This window comes from Haliaeetus albicilla, chromosome 3 (assembly GCF_947461875.1).
Source record: "Haliaeetus albicilla chromosome 3, bHalAlb1.1, whole genome shotgun sequence".
Classification (NCBI taxonomy): Eukaryota; Metazoa; Chordata; class Aves; order Accipitriformes; family Accipitridae; genus Haliaeetus; species Haliaeetus albicilla.
Window position 1 is genome coordinate 20,217,942 of NC_091485.1, and position 21,535 is coordinate 20,239,476.

The 21,535-nt window shown below is 41.7% G+C and overlaps 1 protein-coding gene across 3 annotated transcripts in view; it reads right to left on the bottom strand.

Annotated features, from left to right (window-relative positions):
• RAB31 (RAB31, member RAS oncogene family) overlaps positions 1-21,535 on the bottom strand; it is a 69,837-nt gene that overhangs the window by 26,208 nt on the left and 22,094 nt on the right. For all 3 annotated transcript variants that reach the window (XM_069778999.1, XM_069779000.1, XM_069779001.1), the window contains exons 2-3: positions 13,941-14,020; positions 11,226-11,307 (exon numbers count right to left, since the gene is read on the bottom strand). In XM_069778999.1, the coding sequence (XP_069635100.1) occupies positions 11,226-11,307; positions 13,941-14,020 (162 nt within the window). The remainder of the gene's footprint in view (positions 1-11,225; positions 11,308-13,940; positions 14,021-21,535) is intronic.

A 21,535-nucleotide genomic window follows, 5' to 3' on the forward strand; every position in this document is an offset into this window, starting at 1 on the left:
CAAGACCTTTGCTAGATGATAAAGAGGGGTCCTGCCATAACATCCGCTAGCTCCTTCAGAAGTCTGGGATGAAACCCATCAGGCCCCATGGGCTCGTGAACATTCAACTGATACAGCTGGTCCCTTATAATTTCAGTGTCCACAAATGGAAAGTCACTGTTCCCACACTCATGGTCTTCCAACTCAGGGGACTGGGCAGCCCAAGGTCTATCAGTATTACTAAAGACTAAGGCAAAAACCGCATTGAATGCCTCCACTTCTTCTTCATCCCTATTAATCAGATGACTATCTTCAACAAGTATCAGTCCAATGTTTTTTTTTAGACCTCCTCTTGCTATTAACATACTTTAAAAAGCCCTTTTTGTTACCTGAAACAACACTGTCCAGTTTCAACTCTAATTGAGCTTTGGCCTTTTGTGTCTTCTCCCTGCATAAACAAACCACAGCTTTGTACTCTTCCTGCGAAGCCTGACCTCACTTCCAGAGATCATACAGTTCCTTTTTCCTCTTGAGCTCCACGAGGAGTTCCCTGTTCAGCCAAGCTGGTCTTCTGCCCTTCTTGCTTGACTTAGACACAGTGGAATTGCCTGTTCCTGTGCTTAAAAGGTGGTTCTTAAAGACTGACCAGCACTTGTGGACTTCTAAGCCCTCAAAAACAGATTCCCAAGGCACTCTGCTAAATAGCTCCCTGAATAGGTTGAAGCTTGCTCTCCTGAAGTCCAGGGTAGCAACTCTGCTGTCCTTTTTTCTCATTACTCTCAACCATTTCATGATCACTGTGGCCAAGGCAGCCACCTACCATCACATCCCCCACAAGTCCTTCTCTATTCACAAATCGCAAGTCTAGGAGGGCATCTTTCCTAGTTGGCTCACTGAGTACCTGTGACAAGAAGTTATCTCCTACAAACTTCAAGAATTTCCAAGACCTGCTCATCAACACGTGTGTTGTGTTAAAGTAGCCTGAAAATCAGGGATCTTAATTGTGGAGGGTAGATCTGACCTTTCATGGTGTATGCACACTCCTCCCAGTCTGTGAACTCCTGGAAAAAAACCTACAACATACCCTACACACATGATGGTTTGGTTTTAATCTAGATTACATGGTATTCATGAATTTACAAAGAGCTCTCAAATAACAGTAATCACACTTCACAGGAGCCATGCAGTTAAACTCACATGCTTCAAATTCCTTCAATACTGGCCCAGAAAGCACACTGAGAACATGTACATCATCTTGGGAATTTCTCTCCCTTTTCTTTTGACCAGGTGACAAGAACACTTTCCATAATAGCTGTTTCCTGAAGAGTATTGCCAGTGTTAGGGCATGGAAGTAAAAATAAAAATATTAATAATTTAAAAAACAAACAAAAAAGCAGACCTCTCTCACTAGATCCTGGACAAGTAGAACCAGATGCAAACTGGAACCAGGATGCAAACTACCATTTTTGGGGTAGGATTAATTTTTAGCTGGATTCCCAAACCAGCTTGTTGTGCATTAGAAAAGCCCCAGGCTCAGCTGAAAGGAAGGGGTGGGAAAGCATGGCTGAGAGAAAGGAAGGACAGGACCACTAGAAGCCAGATTCACATCAATTTAGACCACATTCAAATAGCTCTGCACTTGCAGAACTACTTTGTGCACATCTCTGCTGGTACAGTCTACTGCTACTGGCAGTTTTACTTTTTTTTTTCCCTATAATGGAAGCAATAATCATTTAAAATCAGTGCAGGTAATATGCAGAAACAAAGAAAACTTCTTTTGAAACATTTTTGGAGATTAATTAATCACTTCAACAGCATGTTGCCTTTCAGTAACAGAAATGCCAAATGATGTCAAACTATGACTTGCTACTTGTGTCAAGAAACATAAAAAGTGGCGATCAGAGGTGCAGCATGTGGTAGGAATGCAGTTCCTCTGCTATGTAAAACAAAGTAATCTACTTAAATATTCCAACTCCTCACAAGCTTGGAAAGAGGGAGGGCAAGAACACAGCAAGCTAGGCTCAGAAAGGCAACTGCCTTTGAAAGGCACTCGGGTTTAGTAGTTGTTGTTAACAAGTAAGTATGACCCCCCTACTCTACTATACTGAAAATCTATTTACTTGCTCAGCTGACAGGATAGTTATTTCTTCTTTCATGATTCTATAGTAATATTTTAGCTCTAAGGCCTTTTAAGAGGAGAAGACATTTTGTCCATATTTGGGCATGGAGCTTCAGGATTTGGGTTTTTTTAATATCGAGTGATAGATTTCATCTGGCATGTAAGTTTCTATTCCTATTTCAATGAACCTGACACTCGAAATTTCGTATTTTACATTGGACAAGGTGACCAAAATGGGATTACAATGCATCTTAATGCAATTTCCTGCAGTCTGTGAGGGAAAAGAAGTACCCTGAAATTGTTTAATAACACTGAAAGCACAGTAGTAACAACTATTATCAGTTATCGCAGTACAGAATACCAAATAAAACCAAAATTAAAACCCCATTGTCAATTTTTTGTATAGTCTAATAAACAAACATGATGACACACTATGTCCTAGTCATAAGAAATCACTGTTGTCCACAAGAAAACAGGAAAAGACTCTTTGCAACACTGAATGAATCAAGAGGGGTTGAACAACTGTAACTCTGAGGAATTTTAATGATCTAATAATAGATTATTAACTAATGTGTTTTATGAGCATGGATTTTTCCAATATCACAAGCATACTGTAAAAATATTATGCAAATAATTATGTTTATTTGATGCTTTTTTTTTTCTTCTTTTTTTTTCTTTTAAATCAGTGCCCAAAAGCAAAGTCCTCTTGAACCTTTTCCTGGCCTAATTACCTGGAAAAAGAGTCACGCAAAATTAATTAAATGCATACAAAATACCAACACGCACATTTTTCACCTGTCAAGGACCAAATATGGGACAGATGCCCAAAACAAGTGACACACAAAAAAAATCAGCTCACAAAATTACATCTCACGGGAGTACGTTCTGTATTATAAATTAGTGTCTATAACCTTGATTTTATAGCTCAGTATTTCTGTATCCATTAATTTCCAAGAAAATTAGGAGAAACAGGAACAGTTTGGGATCTGGCAGGAGAACAACTCTGCTTCTTGAGAAGGGCCACCTAAAACACTCGGGCAGCCACCCCCAGCTCCTCTACACAGTCACCCAGGTCGCAATCCCAACTTGCTGGTGAGTCAGCCCCTCTGTAACCTGCAGCTGAGAGCAGCACTCTGGCAGACATCACCCCTACCTGCAGCCAGCAGCAGCTCACATCATGTTGGGCTAACAGGGAAACACAGACCTGAAACAGTTCCTCTATCAACTCCCACCATCACAAATAACCACACTCCTAACCCGTTTCAAAAGCTGATCAAGGTCCATCCTAAAATCATTCGGTTTTTTTTTCCATGATACTTCTACAGGCATCATATTGTTTTGATGATTAAAAAAAATTCTGAATTCCTGGTTATTAAATTACTTGTAATTTAGTTGCACCTTGACTTACTAAAATTCAAGCATGAATATAGAGCAGTCTTGCAGTCTTAACTTTGCCAGTCCACTAAACCAGGCTCTTCTAGTCTGAAGGTAAGGTAATGGGGAGAAAGCAGGGTCTAAGCACATTTCTCTGCACCTTGTACAGCTTCAGTTCATCTTTCCGGACTGCTGGTGACCAGGTTTGTATGCAGCACTCTAGACATAAAACAGCCTTAACTGCACTTCCCCTAACATGCAACACATTTCTCACGGCTGCATCATACACACATGATCATCCTTTAACCAGCAAATACACTCACAGGTGGCTTTCTTCCCCTGTTTCCAAATAAATCACCTACAACTTTACAGCATACATTTTTGTTGGGAGTCAAAAGGTACAGGGACTTGCTACTTATACTACTGAATTTCATCCCCACCATTTCCCTCCATTTTCCACCATGTCCTTCTAGGCACTGGGAATACCTCCCATCTTTGTATAATGATTAAACCATCCTTAGCAGCTTACCTACTGTGGAAGTTTAGAAGTTCTGTGCGTCGTATTCAGCATCCACAAAAAGTTTGCCTATTTGCAAATACTGACCCACTTCATCACTCATTAGGCCTGTTCTGCTTTTGTAGGGATTGATAACAACTTGTAAGGCTGAGGTCACTAAACCATGCAATGCAACAGTTAAGTTGTAAGGGGACATTCTCCAACTCAACAGCTACATCCAGGCTGAAAGGGCCATTCGAAATACAAATAAGAAACTTATTTTACCAAAAACATGCTAAAACCCAGAATGACTTGTGTAGCTTCATGCAGACTTTTAAGACTCTCTTCCTTAGAACACACCACACAGCATGCTACATACCTACACAGTCGCCTAAGTACTGGTGCAATGCTAAGTGGGTTCAGAGCACCTTCGTACTCGGGCTCCTTTACCAACACACCCACTTTGTACTTGCAGTTCATCATCTCCGCCATTAAGGAAGAAGTGAGGCCACAAGTGAATTATGAAATTTCCGCTGAAAGCAGGTCCCCTTTTTCTCTCAGGATCCGACTAGAAGCTGCCCAACCTTTACAGTTGTACAGCCCTGCAGCACAGAGGACAAATTCAGTCTTAGGTGGTGCAAATGCAAGTTCAGCCTAACTAGAGTTGCTCTTGCTGATTCCAGAAGTATTTTGGGATTCTGCAACCCCTCATCTGGCCATCTCTCTTAAGTCAACAGAAGCTTTGCCCTTGCAAAGGGCAGAAGAATGGAACCAACCAGCCTTTAAGGAATTTACCACCTATTTAGCAGCTCTGTAGTATTTCGCTTTCTGCTTCCTGTGAATGTCATCACGGAGGGGTATATTTGGTCGTAGGTGATGCTTTTCATATTTCCTCTGTACTAACAGTACAGAATGAGGAAGAAGAAAAACCCACAGAGTAGCCATATCGCAATACTTAGAATAGAAAAACAAATTCAAGGGAACACAAGACAAATCACACCCGAGCTGTGGTAGTGAAAGTCTCATAACCATGTCTTACGTAATGTTGGTGTAGAAAGCAAAAGAGAGGCCAAATAAATACAGAAATAAAAAACTACCACTCCTGCCTATTTATATAGAGGCTGACAAATGCTACTGAAGACAGTCTGGATTCATTCAATCTGCCAGGCACACCAGGGAACATTAATTCATGTCAGCAGCTCTTTGCACCATCCTGCAGTGCTACACCACAGCACTGGCTTATTGCCACAGCGGGGCCGCCTCTTCCAAACTCCACAGGCAAGAGAAAAAAAAACCAAAACCAACAACAAAAAAAACCCCCACAACGCCTCTATTGGGTTGCTTTTACTATCCTAGACTGTGAAGAACATCACTTGTTCTTGCAGCAAAAGGATTATAATTCTGCCTATAAGCATGGCTGGAAAGGGTAAGGATGCACAGAGTAAGCAGAATCAGACCAGTGCTCAGCAAGTGTTGCACACCTTCTCGCGTTAAGGGCTGAATTCAGCCAAGATTTTTCCATATGGTGCCTTTTCAAGCATCTTCAGGTGCACAGCAGCACAAGATTTGCTTCCTGACAGCTGTAATCATTTGACTAGATTTCATTCCCCTTCTTGAGAAGCTGCTCTCTGACTACGTACGTTGCATCTGAGTGGCCAAGACCAAACCACTTGGCTCCTCTCAAGGTCAGAGATCCCTACCCCTTTCCTTATCTGGGTGCCATTAATGGTAAGGACAGCCACAGCTTCTGGCTCTCTGCTAACCGCTTACATGTGTGGGCAGTGACATAGCTCTGCAACTTCCTTCGCCTTCCTATTACGCACACTCACCTTTCTAGGCTAGGACCTTCATGCACCTCAGTCCCCTCACTCAGCAGTCCATGCCCAGCCCTTCTGCAGGTGATTTTGGGTGTCCTGTTTCTCCTGTCCTTGGCCCTTCCTGCCACACCACCCCCACAAGCAAACCCCCTCAGTCCTGTTCCCAAACCCACCTGAAGCACATTCCTCCTCATGCTTTGGCCCCCATACCTACAACCTGAACCACTGAGGTGTTCGTGGTGAAGAGCATGGTAGACCAGTGCCAGAAACACGTTACTACCAGCCTGTTTAGGAGAGCTGCCTTAACTGCTTCCGTGGATCAGGTAAGCACCCACAGGGGAAGAACCAGAGGTTGCCACCACTGCATCTGCGTTGCACGAGCTCATTGAAGCGGTCTGTGCACCATGAACAGTACCTATTCCACAGCTTGGGAGCCTCTGCTTGCCCAAATCTGGGCATTTACATGCCCCGTTCCTGCCACCTCTGAGGCAGCAGCTGCCAACAAACAGAAAATTGGGGTGCAGAAAGAAGCAAAGGCAAAAACCAGAAGCATCAAACATTATCCTGACACATAAGCTTCTTGCACAAGAAGCAGCACAGGGAGGGATACAAAATTCCTGACATTCTCAGCTGGCAAAGAGCGAATGGAAAAACATTATGCACGAAAGCCACTATCAGATACCGTTTAGCATTTTATAACCTTGAGTAGTTTTCCCTATATGATTGAAGGCTGAGATTCCAGTTCTCAGGATTTGCAAGCTGAATAAATCAGGAAAGATCTGTCTGTCTCCGAACTACAAGTATTGTTTGCAAGTTAAATTGAAGAAGATAGATATCTAAGAATGAGCATTTTTCTCAAATATGTAAGAATTCTTAAAGAGGGAAAAATTCCAACATTTTAGGATAATCTTTTGAAGTTATTTTAAATAAGCAGAAAACAAACTTTTGCAACATCACATAAGTGACCTGTGCTTAGCCCTTCTAAAGTTTACAGTCATTAAACAAAGGATGCAGAAGACCCTACACCTAAACTGTGGCCCACTGTCAAGCTACACATGCTGCAAGGTTTGTTTTTTTTTAAGCTTCCACACACATCTACATGTATCTCTTAAATGACTTACCATGCTTTACACTCACTAAAAACAACATATTCACTTACTAGCTCTAATGGCACTTGTGCTCTCACAAACACACATACTACCAAATCACCTGCAGACCATTGCAGCATGCAAGCAGCAGCTCACTGCAGGGACGTCCTTACACCACATACAAGGAACCACCTCCACACTGACTGAGCTGTGGGCTACCATCACAGTCACCTATATAAAACTGTAGAGCAAAATTCAGGCCACGTCTTGACTACAGAAGTAATTCAAGTCACTGATAGTTGGTGTTAACTCCTCTCAGAATAGTCTGGTTTCAGAGGAAGCACCCATAAGCTCCGTGATTAAGTTGCTCAGCTTAGGGGGAAACGTCCCAGTTAAGACTGCAGCAAGGACAAGTCCTCCTCTCAAGGAGCATTTTCACCCCCTACCTTGTGACACTGTCTCTGAATCACCAGGACAACTGTCACTCAGAAAAGAGGGGGCTATAAAGCACTGTAGATATCTCATCAGTCAGCCTTTTCCTGGAAATGGAGCAGTTAGGAAAAAAAAAAAGCCCACAGCTCAGGGTAATTCCTATCAAGGTTTAAATTGGGCTCAAGTAATTGAGGGTCCTTCTATTAAACAAAATTAAAAATCCCAGAGTTCAACACAGTAAATTTAAAAAGGACAGATAAATTTTCCTGGCCTAGAAACATGGCCCTCAGGCTTCCTAACTATGTGCTACAATACTCCCCAGCTAGCGAAATGGAAAGCTGGCAGACACCCAAGGTATTCACACAAAGCATTGTAATTAGAAGCTACTTAGGGCACCATGAACAAAAATATATGCTAATAAAAACATCATTAACTAACTTGTGAAGAGACTCTTCTTAGGGGAGGGAATCCTTGCTAACAATAACATAATTGTCATGCATTTAAGTCCTGAAGTCCACGGCAACAATTTAAAGCTGATGGGGAAAAAGTGAGATAAGGAAAAAAGGAGACATTTGGAAAATAGTGGGATGGAGAGAAAGTGACTCTGAGAAACAGAATGAAGTGAGGTTGTCTGATAGCGCACCAACACAAAGCAACTGGGTCTGCAGAGACTAGTACTTAGGCACAGAAAAGTCAGGGGATTTTGTTAAGTGTGCTGCCAGTTTAAGGTTCTCCCTACCCAAAAAAAGGGAAAAGAAAAAACAAGATAAAAGGATTAAGAAGCTCTCTCCTTTTGTAATCAAGTACAGTGCAAATTTTCCCCAGTGAGAGCTGCTGGAGAGCCACGTACCCGTCTCCAGGGTCTCCTCCAGGAAGCATGCTGAGCATTCGCTCCCACCAAGGCTATGACAGAAATGCTTTTGATTTCCATTTTCTGCTGCATTACGGTCATTCTGCAGAAGTGATGTTTGCTCAGTATTTCCCACAAAATGGCAATTCTGGTCCCTTCTCTACTCTGCCTACAATTCCAAGTTTCCTGGCACAAAAGAAATAAAATATTATCTCTATTATCCATATGAATCAGAAGAACTCAGGTGTTCCTACAAGCTTTTAAACCCAACAAGAACTAGCATTTCAGAAGGCTTACACCGTTACAAGTGGCTATCTGAAAGCTGATTTAAGGCCTCAAGGGGGTGCTGAGTGCTTCCAGCTGGCTTCTCACAGCACCCAGGACACAGCTCCTTCTCAGAAGCAGCCACCTGACTTTCCAGTTTCTCTCCACTGACTGAAGGCAGCCAGGAGGCATGCTGGTTCTCACGGAGCATTGATTAAATAGGGGCTTGAGACCAAGATATTTAAGAGTGGTTTCTCTACACTCTCCACGCTGGCAGTTTCCCAGTTTGTTGCCCAGAGAAACTCATGAACACAGAGCACAGAAGTGCTGCTGCTGTTGTTTCTGCCCGCCCGCTCTACCATGGTTAAGGTTTGAGCTTAACTTTCATGGTGTAAGGCTTCAGTTAAATCTCACCCGGGGCTCTTCTGCTGTGAAGGCTCCACATCAGCACGCAGACACAGCAACAGCTGGCACACCTGGGGAAGCACCGAGTGCCCCGACTCCAGAATAAGCACATGCAAGTCCTACACTTGGCCTTGTGTTTAGGAGAACGAAGCCAAACGAAGGCAATGTTGAAAGAGCAGGAAGTGCTAAACACTGTTATCAGCAGTATAGACAATAGGGGCATTGATGAAACCTCCGGACTTCAGCAGTGGAACATAGAGCCCCAACAAAAAAAATCACAAAGAACAAGGGAAGGACAACAGCTCTCAAAGCAGAAACACCACTCGGAAGACATTTATTAGTACACTATGAAAAACGGCAATAGACCCGGAGGCTGAGGTAGGCTGGAAGCTTTGGGTCATTACTGTTGTTCAGAGGATAACAAGAAAGAAATTAACAGGGGGAGACATTTGTTCTTGAATAGCAGATCAGAAGGAGCAACACAAGACAAAGTAACCAAAATCCTAGATACAAATTAAAGAGAATAAGCTATTGAGAAGCATCAGGTGTTTAGCTGTAAAATGGGGATGTTCTAGCACAGAGAACAACCTGGAACACTATGGACCTCACCTTGGGAAGCTTGCATGCCTCAGTAGCTAGCACTCAACACCCATCAACTTTGTTTACTGTATCACCCCAGTTTCCTAGACTCCTACTGAAGGATCAGGAATACACTGTGCAAACACAGAAGAAGAAAAAGATGGTCCCTGGCCTAAAGAGATTATAATTCATGATTACACATGAAAAACTGTAACATACTTATGTGTCATAGATTCTGAGCAATTTAACAAGGTTTGTGGCAGTCACTGCTCATCATTGTTAGACACAAGAAAAAGGAAAGCAGATGTTTGAAAAATGACAAGCTTAACAAAAAAATTGAGAGGAAACATAAGGCACTAGATGGGAAGGATGGATTTTGTGTCCAAGAGTCAGAACTTAGTCACAGACTTCCTGCCCCAAACGAGGCATCATTTAGTTCAGTAAATATGACTTTATTAATATTCACCTACTTTAAAAAAAAAGCTTTGCAAGTCTTAAGACTATGTGGGAAAATAGATTCATAATTACATCTAAATGTCAAGAACTAAGTTTTGTGTGCTAAAAAGCTAAAAGAAAAAAAAACCAGCAGGGCAGCAGAGGGAAAAGAGAGAGAATAAGCAAGGAAACTCAAACCATGGGAAAGAACATGGAACCTTTGCTACCTCTTGCAATAATTAGCCAGTTATCAGTTCCGTTTCTGCATGCTCTGGAGCAAACAAGATTCAAGGGAAGGAATTATGCTACACTTCAAATATGTTTTTTAAGATCCATTTTCCCATCATAAATAACATGCTGAATTGCTAAGAGTCAACAGATTTCATCAGGGCCACTTTACATCATGCTGTGCATTGTAAATAAAAGCACAAGCATTTCCTGCACTTAAGAGCAAAAATATTCATTGCCTGCAATTCACATACAAGGTATGGAGAATACAGTGGGATGTATCAGGACTGATGTTACAGCCTGTATAAGCATCTCATTTTACCCCAACCTAACATGAGCATAGCTACATTTTTCTATGAACAGGAACAGTGCCATTTCACAAGAAAGATTAAAGATACTTAAAACATGTGCATGGGCCTTTCAATTTCTTTCAAACTTCAAGATAAATGTGGGTATATATTAAGAGAACTCTACCATTCTACAGCCTATTACTGCATACTACTGCCATTGAGGTTATTAAAAGAAACAAATGACCAACCAGGCTTACATACAGTCAACATGAACTCATGCCACAAACTCCGTCATGGCTTTATTGAAAAGCCAAAGGAAAAGCTACTTAACTTGAGCAATTCACTTCACACACTTGAAAAATCAAGACGAAAACCCTAAGTGGTTCAGGTTGCCAGTGCTAATTTTCAAAATAATAGCAGACACAACCCATGCCCATATTCAATGTCCCAACTCAGAACAATCCCAGAGTCACCACCTAAGCTCAGACCACTCACCAGCCCACACACTGGAAGTCAAGTGCTTTCCAACGCCAACAAAAGCTGCCACATGTAAATCTGATGAAACCAGAGGGGAGCTGGAGACTGCCTGGGCACTACTCGAGCTGTTTTGAGGAAAGTGGCTGCCAATTCACACTAGGCTTTTTTTTTTTTAGGTAAGTGGCATGGTCAGCCTGCCTCTGTATTTTCCCCACCCGTGAAATCGGAACCTATATACTTGGTGACTGTTGACCATCTGCTTCGCAGAGCCTTGCAAAGATTCAGTAGGTTTATACCTACAAAGTCTTCTGAAGATGAAAGGTTTAGAAAAAGTATGCCAACACGTTAAAAGACAGTGGGATAACAAAGACATATTGCAAAGTAATACTCACTCGCTCCTGACCAGCTGTGTCCCAGATCAGAAATTTGTGAAGCTCATTCCCACAAGGCACGGTTTTAGTCATGAAGGATGCTCTGAAAAGAAGGAAGCAGCAGAAATTTGTGACATGACCAACACTCTGAATACACAACCTATAGAGCTTAGCCAATTCTGCTGGGTTAGGCTGCACGTGGGGAAACTCCAAAACCTCGATAAAATGCCTAGAGAAGTGAAAGTCTCCCTTTTCTTAGATAAAATATATGATACCTATATACGTATTCTAGAAGAAGGGAAAAGCCTCTGATGTTCAGGAACACAGATGCTTCTGCTGCTAGCTAGCTCCATCTTCTTGATGATATGGACCTGAGAAAAGGCATCAGCCAGCATCATACCAGGCAACAAATGTGCAACTTTTCAGTTAAACTTAGGAGACTGGATCACCAGGGAACAGAAAAGGCACCTGCTAAAATGCACATGGTGAACAAATGGAAAAAAGTTCTTCCCCCTCTCAATTCAGATGAAGAAGTCTTTGTGTCTTCTTGTATTTTTTGTAGGAAATGTGATTTGTCTATGTTTTCACAGTGTGATTTTTCTTCTTTCAGGAAAGAGGGTTACAAATTTATAGGCTTTTTCTACATTACAGCATTCACTTGAAAGCTGGCTAGGAGAGACTGCCAAACTCTGGTACATTTTCTTTGCTTCCCCCATCCTATCTGGACACTGCTGAACAATTTCTGTTGTGATAACTTTTTTCCTGGCTCATAAAGATGGATTTGATACCATGCACTGTTATTACAAAAGCACTGAATGACATCAAATGACATATGATTGATCAAAACTTTTCCTGAGAACGATATACCAGAATTCTCCTCTATAGCCACCTGCAAATTGCTCTAATTTAACAATGCCGCATTGCTTATAAAAATATTAAGTAAGGCACAAAAGCGCAGCATTTTCTTTGGTTGTTTTCAGGGTGTGTGCTTTCAGTTGTCACTCTCCTTCTGAAAGGATTTAGCAAGACTTTACAGCTTCAAAACCAGGAACTTTAGAGCCACAGCAGCTACTGTAGGTTGCAAGGAATGTATATTTAAAACATTTGATTAATTTGGAAGAAAATAAAAATACAAACCTTATCTATATAGACAAGTAATATCACCTGCATGCAAGCTAGCCTTCACGTTTTAATCTTCAAATAGAAAAATATTTTCCCTCTGGTATCATAATTACAAAAATTAAAGGGATTTTTTTTCTTTCCATTTGAGCAGAAGACACCTACTTAGCAACAGCAGCTACTTGTGGAAAAAGGCTGCTGCCGATTTAGAAGTAAAGAACCACTCAAGTTCCCATCAATTCCTTCACTGCAAACAAGTGCCCTTCAGTCAGCAATGTTATTCATTACATGCTTGCTTTCTCTCTGTCCATTTTTCTCCAGTCACTACTTCTAGGAGCACCCAAAACTGTCCTGGAACTTAAATGTGCAACTTCCACCTAACACTCCTTCATGCATTGAAAGGCAGAGTTTTGGAAGATACCATTTAACCCTCTGAACAACACACAGCAATCAATCCTTCACAGGTGATTTAAAACAGCTCTAACACACAAGCCAGATCAGCCTTTCCCACCCAAATTACTCCTCTGTGAATAGTACATATTAGCTTCCTTTCCCATAAGAGATCAAGAATTTTCAAAATTTTCCAGGTAACACTGGACTTGGCAGATTTGTCCCTAAGATGTTAAAAGAAAAAAATTTGGAATTAAAATCAACTACAGGACTTACAGGCTTCTGATGGTCTGACACATGGAAGCTTGGCAGTTTTTAAAAGAACAAGTATGAATTAATTATACATACTTTAAATTGCACTGTTCCTATTTCAAGAAAGGCAGGATAACGTGACGTGTCCTAAACCTAGATGAGAACATGTCCATACCTGGGAACAGACAGTCCCACATTCCAGCCCAGCCTGGCAGGATATACAACGTAGGTACGTTAAGGGCTCCCCATGGTCCTCCTGCCATTACGCAGCTATGGGGTGCCCTGGTCATTGTGTAGATCACAGCTGCTTGGATTGTGGGGTTTCGGTTCTTTAAGCTCCAAGGATCAGATCTGATACCGCATTGACCAGTGGGAACTAAAGGGATTTTAATCCTAAGGTCCTATGACCAAAACAAAGTCTAAAGTGGGAAGCTCTTGACAAGACAAAAACAAAAGGACACCAGCTGAGTAAGACATCTAAGAATGTCTTGATGTAAGATGAGTGAAGAAAAACAAAACAGAACAGCTGGAAGTCATGGCCATGCACAACACAAGTCAATACAGCATGGCTCTGGACAGCCTCAGGAAAGCGGCTATTTCAAGAGACACCATTCCCAGGAGGAGAATAGCAGAGCTCTGCCAGCCTCTCCATAATAGGGTATGCTGAAATATAGTAAATTTAGGGCCCCTCTGTATTCCCACGGGGAGAGCAAAGCAGATCTGGTTTGGGGCAGCCCCAGACTGCTGACCAGTGGGAGATTCTGTGGCTGCCCTAAATTCTCTAAACATGTAACATGAGCTGAAAGCCATTAAATTAGAGTAGAGTTGAGTGAGATTGGTGAGTGGGAGAAAAAAAAAAAAAGATAAATACAGTATTCTGAGCCTTGAAAGTAAGGAAAAGAAAAGAGCTCAGCAGAAGGCAGCAAGCTAAAAAATACATAGAAGGAAAAAAAAGATATTATGCATGGTACTTACCCAATGGTAGGACTAATATTGTGATCAAAGTGGTCCTGGACAAATCGACAAACGATGCTTGATTTCCCAACCCCAGTATCCTGAAAATAAAGGAAAGCATGACAGTGAGTTCCGGAGACCCTACATATCAATACTTCACCTGAAGAAACAGCCAAATATTAATTTGTGAAATTAAATCCTCTCTAGTGACAAGTGGGGCAGGCTAAACATTTCAAAAGAAAAGCAAGCACATGGATTATCCTTTTCAAAAGTCAGCACTGTGAATGGAACTCCCCGGTCCTCTTCCCAACACTCCCTTCTCTCCAAGCCTTGTATTTTTTTGGGTGGATTTTATATTCCTGTTGCAAGGACTGCAGTACTTCAAGCATAGCCACTTGTACGAGAAAATCCTGTGCTTTCAGACACATGGTGTGTTACCCAGCTAAGCCAGAGAAACTATTTCATTCAGGCCTGTCGCAAGGGCAAACCAAGCATGCCTCCAAAACAGATTACTCAGACCAACCTTTTAGTAAACTGACAGCACTAACTTAGTGGAACTAACCTTTTCATGGCAAGACAAATGAGGCTGCTGGGTGGAAACTTTGCAGAGGCTTCAGGTGGTTTTGAAAAGGCAGGAATCCAAAGATTTGGATCCCCAGAGATGTGCAGCTATCCCTGTGCAGATTGTGCTACTGGACTGTGGTGAAACAGCACTACGTTAAAGGCAATGAAACTTGCTCTCTGCACTGCAATGTGGCAGGCTGCTTTCACTTGCAGGAATAGTCTTTTATTTTATCCCCCCCAATCAATAAGGAAAAATAACAGCAGTACAGTACTGGAATAAAAATCAGAATAACCTGGGTGAGAGCAGGGGAAAGCTTGACATTATGCAGAAATACTATTTTAGGCATTTCAGATATGAATAACTTCCCCAAAATGCAGCATTTTTCAGTTTGTCTCTGTTATTCCACAAAGCCTTGCATGGTAGATCAACTTAAATTATACAGAGAATCATCAAGGAAGAGGAATAGCAATATTGCTATGTCTCCCATAGAACTGCAAAGAGCATCCTTGGAGACAAAAGGGATGTCAGGAAATAGATGTTGACCTTTGCAAGACGTTAACAATGACAGCCCAGGGTCCAATATAACTCATTAAAAAGTCAGTGGAAAGTTTTCTATTAATTTCATTGGAAATGACCACTGAATTACCAGATTGCACCTGGTAGTTCCATTTGTATCCACATTTTAACACACTTGACTAGACAAACTTCTCAAAAAGTGCCCAAGCAAGAGAATACAGTTAGTTGAGAGCACTACACCAATAACTACATATTAAAAAAAGAAAAAAAGCAGCCTTTGCCCACACATAACTACATATAAAAAAAGCCTTTGTCTTTCATGTAATCAATTTTGCAAAATTTCATCTTCTTTTTGAATATGAAAGAAAAAGAATGCCTGTATTTAGCTGCCTTTTCACCATGCTTAAGTGAAACTATATTGCCACTGCAAGCGAAGTCTTTATAGACAACACTTATTAGAAAAACATCATTTAAACTCTCATATTTAATTCAAAGCTGTCCTCAGTCAGTTTAAAAGCCATAATAAATGCTCATGCTACACAGACGGTTGTTTATCTACTGTGTTCAATCAATTAGAAAAAAAAGATCAAAGAGAGGAGCCGTGTTTAAAACCAGGCCCATAGCCTTTGATCAACTGCAGCCACACACCCTGTTGCTATTCCCAAATTTTGCCTTCATTATCAACTCCAGCTGACATCTCTGTATAATTACTAGACCAGGATGGCAGAACACATTAAAAAAAAAAAAAAAAAAAGTCCTCTGTGGATCTAATTATTATTCCAGATTTTAAATGCTGTGGAGAAACCAGAATTACCACCCACTGGGTGTGAGGAATTACATTTCCCTCTTGCGGGGACAGAGTTTCTGCCACCATGTTCGAAACAAGACATCGACTCCCGTGTTGGTTTAGTTCCGTGTACTTCCTTCAGCTCCCTTGACAGGTCACTCAAAAGGGCAACTGCAATTACAGCTCCTGAGCAAGAGGAGCCCCGTCTCTGGCAGGGACATGACATCCACAAGCATGGATTAAAGCTTAGCTCGTTTTCCTGGAAGTTCCTACCTCTTCATCTTTCAGTTTGTGGCTTTCACGTTTCACGCTAATGTTAAAGGAACTTTAAAAGTTTCTATTGCTCTCGCATCTCTTGCAACAAGCACGACTGAACTTAAGCATACGCCAGGCACACCAATAGCCCTCAAGAAGCTTAAAGGCATTCTTATACTTTGCTCCTCAGGTTGCTTGGACTACCAAGAGGGCCGAATTTACCCCGGTATAACTCCAGTGAAACCAACGGACTTGAACCACAAATGAACCTGTCTTTAGGATGACCACGGCTGCAGCCAGCTGCCAGTGCTTTCCAGGAGACAGGCAATTTAATGCCTGGAACCAAAGTCTTCAGCTGAAACAAGCACTCCCCGCTTCTGTTTTGTTGCCTGGAGGATACAAACAGCCGGCTACCGGAGTATAATTAGAACACGGAGTGGAGGGAAATAAAAAAGAAAGAGCTTCCTACTTAAAGCAGTGATTATCATTTCATCATGTGATTTAAAACTACTTAAACAGATTTCCGTCCATGTCACCATACTCACACCCATCAAACAAGATGCTCACCTGCTTGAAAGCAAAGCAAATCATGGTGCATGAACATTACACCACAACTTGAAAACTTAGTAGAAATCTTCTACTGCTAATCAGACCTTATCTTCTACCGACAATAGGGAACTATCAGGTCAATCTCGCAGAAGTCAAGGAAAGCATGGTTGCTTCAAAGAAGTAGAAAAGCCATTCACTTCTCAGCAATGCATTGAAATTAAACCTCCTTGCTAAGGCTGTACAAAGCTTTCCTGCAACCATCTGCTTTGTCCTTTGCTATATGGTCTTCCTCTGCATACATCCATTTTTCTAACATCTGATGGGGATGATCATCCTCGCTTTGTTCCTTTTTCTTCAAAGGTTGAGCCACATGCCTGGGTAACATTCAGGCATGCAGATGACTTATTTTTTCAGTTCTTAAAGTTCTGCTTTTTCCCAGCTTTTTATACCCTCTAATCCCTTTTTCTTTTTTGTTTTTACTCCATGTTGGTGTACATATAACATCAAACATACACCAAGGAATAATATTTTGGCTTATGTGAAAGGTCACAACAGTATTGAGCTGAGTGGATTGGATAAGTTTCAGAAACTGAGAACATGTCCTCAGGAGTTATGTCGCACTTTAAGGAGCAGGTCCTGCAATTCTTCAGAAAAATCCTTATCCATGGGAAATCCAAGGGTTTCAGCACTACACTAATTGACTCACCACGATCAAAAGCGTACCACTCCACGAGAGGAATGGCAAGAAAGGAATAAATATAAAATAACTCTTTTGAATCAAGGTGTTCATGATGCATTTGATGAGTCACTCACGGGACCAACTGCATGTTTGCTTTTCTCCTTTCTTCTCATAAGCCTTGTAGCACACTGACAAAATATCAGTTATAAACTGCATTGTACTGAGATAAGCAAAAGGGGTAGGGAGGAAGGAAAGGAGTAGCAATGTAATCCACAGTAAATGAACCACTATTAGTTCACCAGAAGAAGTAGCTGCAACTTCAGAATCTCCCGCTGGTCAGCAAAATGGATATGGAAACTGAAGCCATATCAGATGTTTCTGATAAATACAAGGAACCAATGCAAGCATGACTAATTCCTGATTTTTACCCTTTAACCTTGAAAAGACATTCTCTATTCTTCTAAAATCCCTTACCCACAGATTTAGAAATGAGAATTTTAAGAGCACCAGAATGGAGAGCAGCATGCCACAAAAAACAGTGTTTCCACCCACACTCCTGCTCGCAGAGAACCACCCCACTTGGCTCTTCTCAGCTCACATTACTGTAAAGGAGATGAGGCTGTATTTCAAGCCAGCAGAATTACAGGATGCTGGCAACTCATTTACAGGCAAAAAACAACTGAGCTGCTGATTTCTTCTGGCTGATTTGCAGCAGCATAGAGGAAGATTAAAAAAAAAAAAAAGAAAGCAGAAGTTCAATATGAGCAATATATTAAAAAAGAAAACCATTTTCCCATTATAAACAGGCAGTTGGTATATTCTTCTGTCCATTGTTCCAGATCCGTTTATCCTGGCAGAAAAAAACTAATGCAGAAAAATTTATCTCTTTAATTTAAATCTGGATGTCTCCTTTATGTCTTTGCACAACCATAGGGTCCAGTCCTCCAAGCACTTTTCCAAACTGAAGGGAACTCTACTACCCTGTAAACACATCCCTGATTAGGATGTTAGTCTTTAGCCATGATATTACAATAGCTTTTTAATAGATTCAGATGGGTCAAGCCCTATTCTGCTGAGCAAACTAAACTCTTCATGTAAATTCTTTTTACATCCGAAAGGGAATAAATGTTGAATTGACAAAAAAATGCACACATATTGTGACTGATGACTAAACAGCAGCCCCATAATTATGCACACTGCTGCAAGAGCTTTTTTCTTCTTAACTACGCAGAATCTTTCTGTGCTATGTTAACACATAGGGCTTTTTAAATATATGGAAGATTAGATAAACCACACAAAAATCCTTTTATGACTCTAGGATTTTGGAAACACAAATAAAACAAGAATACTAGATGGCACTTTACACGAGGAAATGGCACACTAAGAATTAACATACTGAAGAAACTGCCTTCTGTCCTCCCACTTGCAAAATAAGGAAAAAACCCAAAACATCTGGCTTGTAACCACCACAGATCTCATGACTAACTTCCCGTTTCAGCTTTAAAAGAGGGTTGAGATACCCTGGAGATGGGTGCCACAAAAATCTGCATTGAGAAGTAACAGAGAACCGATCTCCATAAAACAGGGATCCAACACACGGCTCCTTCAGAAGGACATAAGTTTTCCCATCAGGTTAGACAAAGCCAGGATTTAATCCATGGTATTTCAATTTGTGTAAATTTTTTACAAATTAAAAATGTCTGTCTCTCCAAAGCATTTCTCATAATAACCAAGATTCATTGAGACATGATCTAGAGGCAGAGGTCTCATTAAAATTGACTGGCTTTAACATGCGTTAAGTCGTACATATCAGAAGAATGATCACGCCCTAGCAACCTGGAGGGTATTAATACCAAGTGCTCGAAAAAAGCCAGTCAAGCAGGTGTTATTTCAACAATAATATGAGAAACATTTGGAAATGACAAGTCTTTATCCTTTCGCATAAGCAAGAAACCGATCTCATGGCTCATGTGGCTTCCACCAAACTCAGCAGGACTCCCCCGCACCTCACAGTGGGAATGCATCTGCCCCTCAGAGCCCGCTTGCACTGGGGCTCCCCAAAAGCTGACCTCCTAACCGCCCTAACTGCAAAGGCATCACAAGCATTTGGCAGCTCAGCCCTTCCTCTGAGGACCTCTGATCAAGAGGAAAAAAAGTGCAACCGATGCAGTCAGGGTTGATTTAGTGTAAGCCCCCAGCAGCACCTTGTGCATAGCTGCTTCCTCAGGCATACGGCTGGAATTACAAAGCTGCTCACACCAATGAAAACCTGGGTTCCAGGCAGAAGGCAAGACTGGACCCTACCTGCAAGCTGTTTTGAAGCTTTCTCAAGACAGATTAGCATCAAGATGTGCACTAAGTGCACGCACCAGAAACAACCATGGTCAAATTTGGGTCACTCATGATCTTCTCAGCGCACCTTCCAGTGAGATAATGCTGCCTTGTGTCATCCTTCAGATACGGGACAGCAGGGACGGGGGGGAGGCTTGATCGAACATACAGAACAAGGGTACAGTCAAAAAGCTGTCCCACTCTCCTGGAAAAGGATCTGCTCAGAGAGGAAGCTGGCTGCTCCTCATGATTAAGAGAAGCAACAGTTCCTGGCTCCCTGTCACATATTCATGCCACCGGACAAACTTCTTGGCCAGTTCATTACTAACTGAAAAGTAACAGAGGAGCCAGTTTATGCTGAAGATTTCCCAAGCTAAATTCTCCTCTTTGTTACACCAGTTTGACTCCTGCCAGTGCTACAGCAAAGAAGGAGAGGTCTTTGCCTTGCCCAGTGCAGAACTATCATTGTTGGAGTAAGTAAGACGTACAGATGAAAACATTTGAATTGCTATGAAGTTGCCAGAAAGGAGAAAACTGTCATTTATCATCAATGCATTTAATATTTTAAATACCAAAAAAAGGCACTCAAAACCTCTGCAGCTGGCCAGGCAAGTATGAGATAGAAAGACATGGTTTAAACTTTAGGGGAAGAAAAATAATCAATGAGTCTTACAAAAAATGCAAATGCAGAGAGACCTTTCATTCTAGTAGCTCTGTAAAGCGCAGCTGGTTTTGACTTGGCAGTTCAGCTTCTGCACATTAAAATAGCCATTCTTTCCACTGTCAGAATTGGCCATGCTTTAGTTTTTGATTTATAGTTGAATCCCCCTGGCCCATTCCCATTATCCTCAGCAGGGCTTTGATGGAATTTGAAAATTCACAGCAGTGTAATTACACCACAGCACTGCTAGATGGTTAGCATTTTATTACCTATCATCAAACAAATCACTAGGCCTGTACCGTAAAGTATTGCTGGGCTTTTGCAGAAATGCATTCTCAGCTCTGGTCAAGCCTGGTATCTAGGAGGAATGTCACTCCTCGGGCAAGGTCCGGCATGCAGCACTGAGATATCTGACCTGCAGCTTCGATGCTTTTGGAGATGCCAGTCCTTAACCCAAAGGCATGTGATGTGGTAAGGCTGAGTACAGGATTACAGCTGTCTTTTAAATACCAATGGAGGTAAAAAAGCAACAAGCTGAACAACAAAATACAGCATTGCAATTTGCAGCCTGCTTTAGTCCTCTATGCCTGCCATTAAAATTTTAATCATTACTCAGACGATCAGATGCAGGCAGCATTGCAATACTTTCCATGTCTTACTAATTCAGTTACAGCTGCTCTGGAAGGCTGTGGCAGTCAGCTTGAAAAGCATCTGAAACTGGCTCTGGATTTTTATCAACCATATGAACATACAAGGAAGAGTTATGCACAACAGACTCCTGATCACAGTTTCCAAGGGCAGTATTTTCATCTAAGAATTGCTCTACTCAATAAACTCTTTGCTAGCCGTAAACACATCCTTTGTCCTTCCCTGGACTTGGGTATCACTTACTTGTCTGAAAACACTGCTGTAAGGAGAAATACCTTTCAGGAGACCTGGGTTCAGAGACACCCCTGGGACTGAACTGAACCTGCCAAGCATCAGGCTTGTCCCAGCAAAAATGCAGCCATGCACTGCGGAGTGGTGTCTAGGAAGAAGTGCAAATAGCTTCTCGCTGTATTCAATTTTTCCATCTGCAAGATGTATCAAGTGAGCAAATCCCACCACCACATAAGCGCACAGATGCAAATACAAGAGCAGCTCTCAGACTGACACATTGGCTCTCAGCCGCTTCACGGACAGAAAACTGCCTGAGGCTCCAGCCTGAACCAGGGGGAGGTGCTCTGAAGCCTCACTTCTGCCCTCAAAAGAACACGCATCTCATTCAGGACAC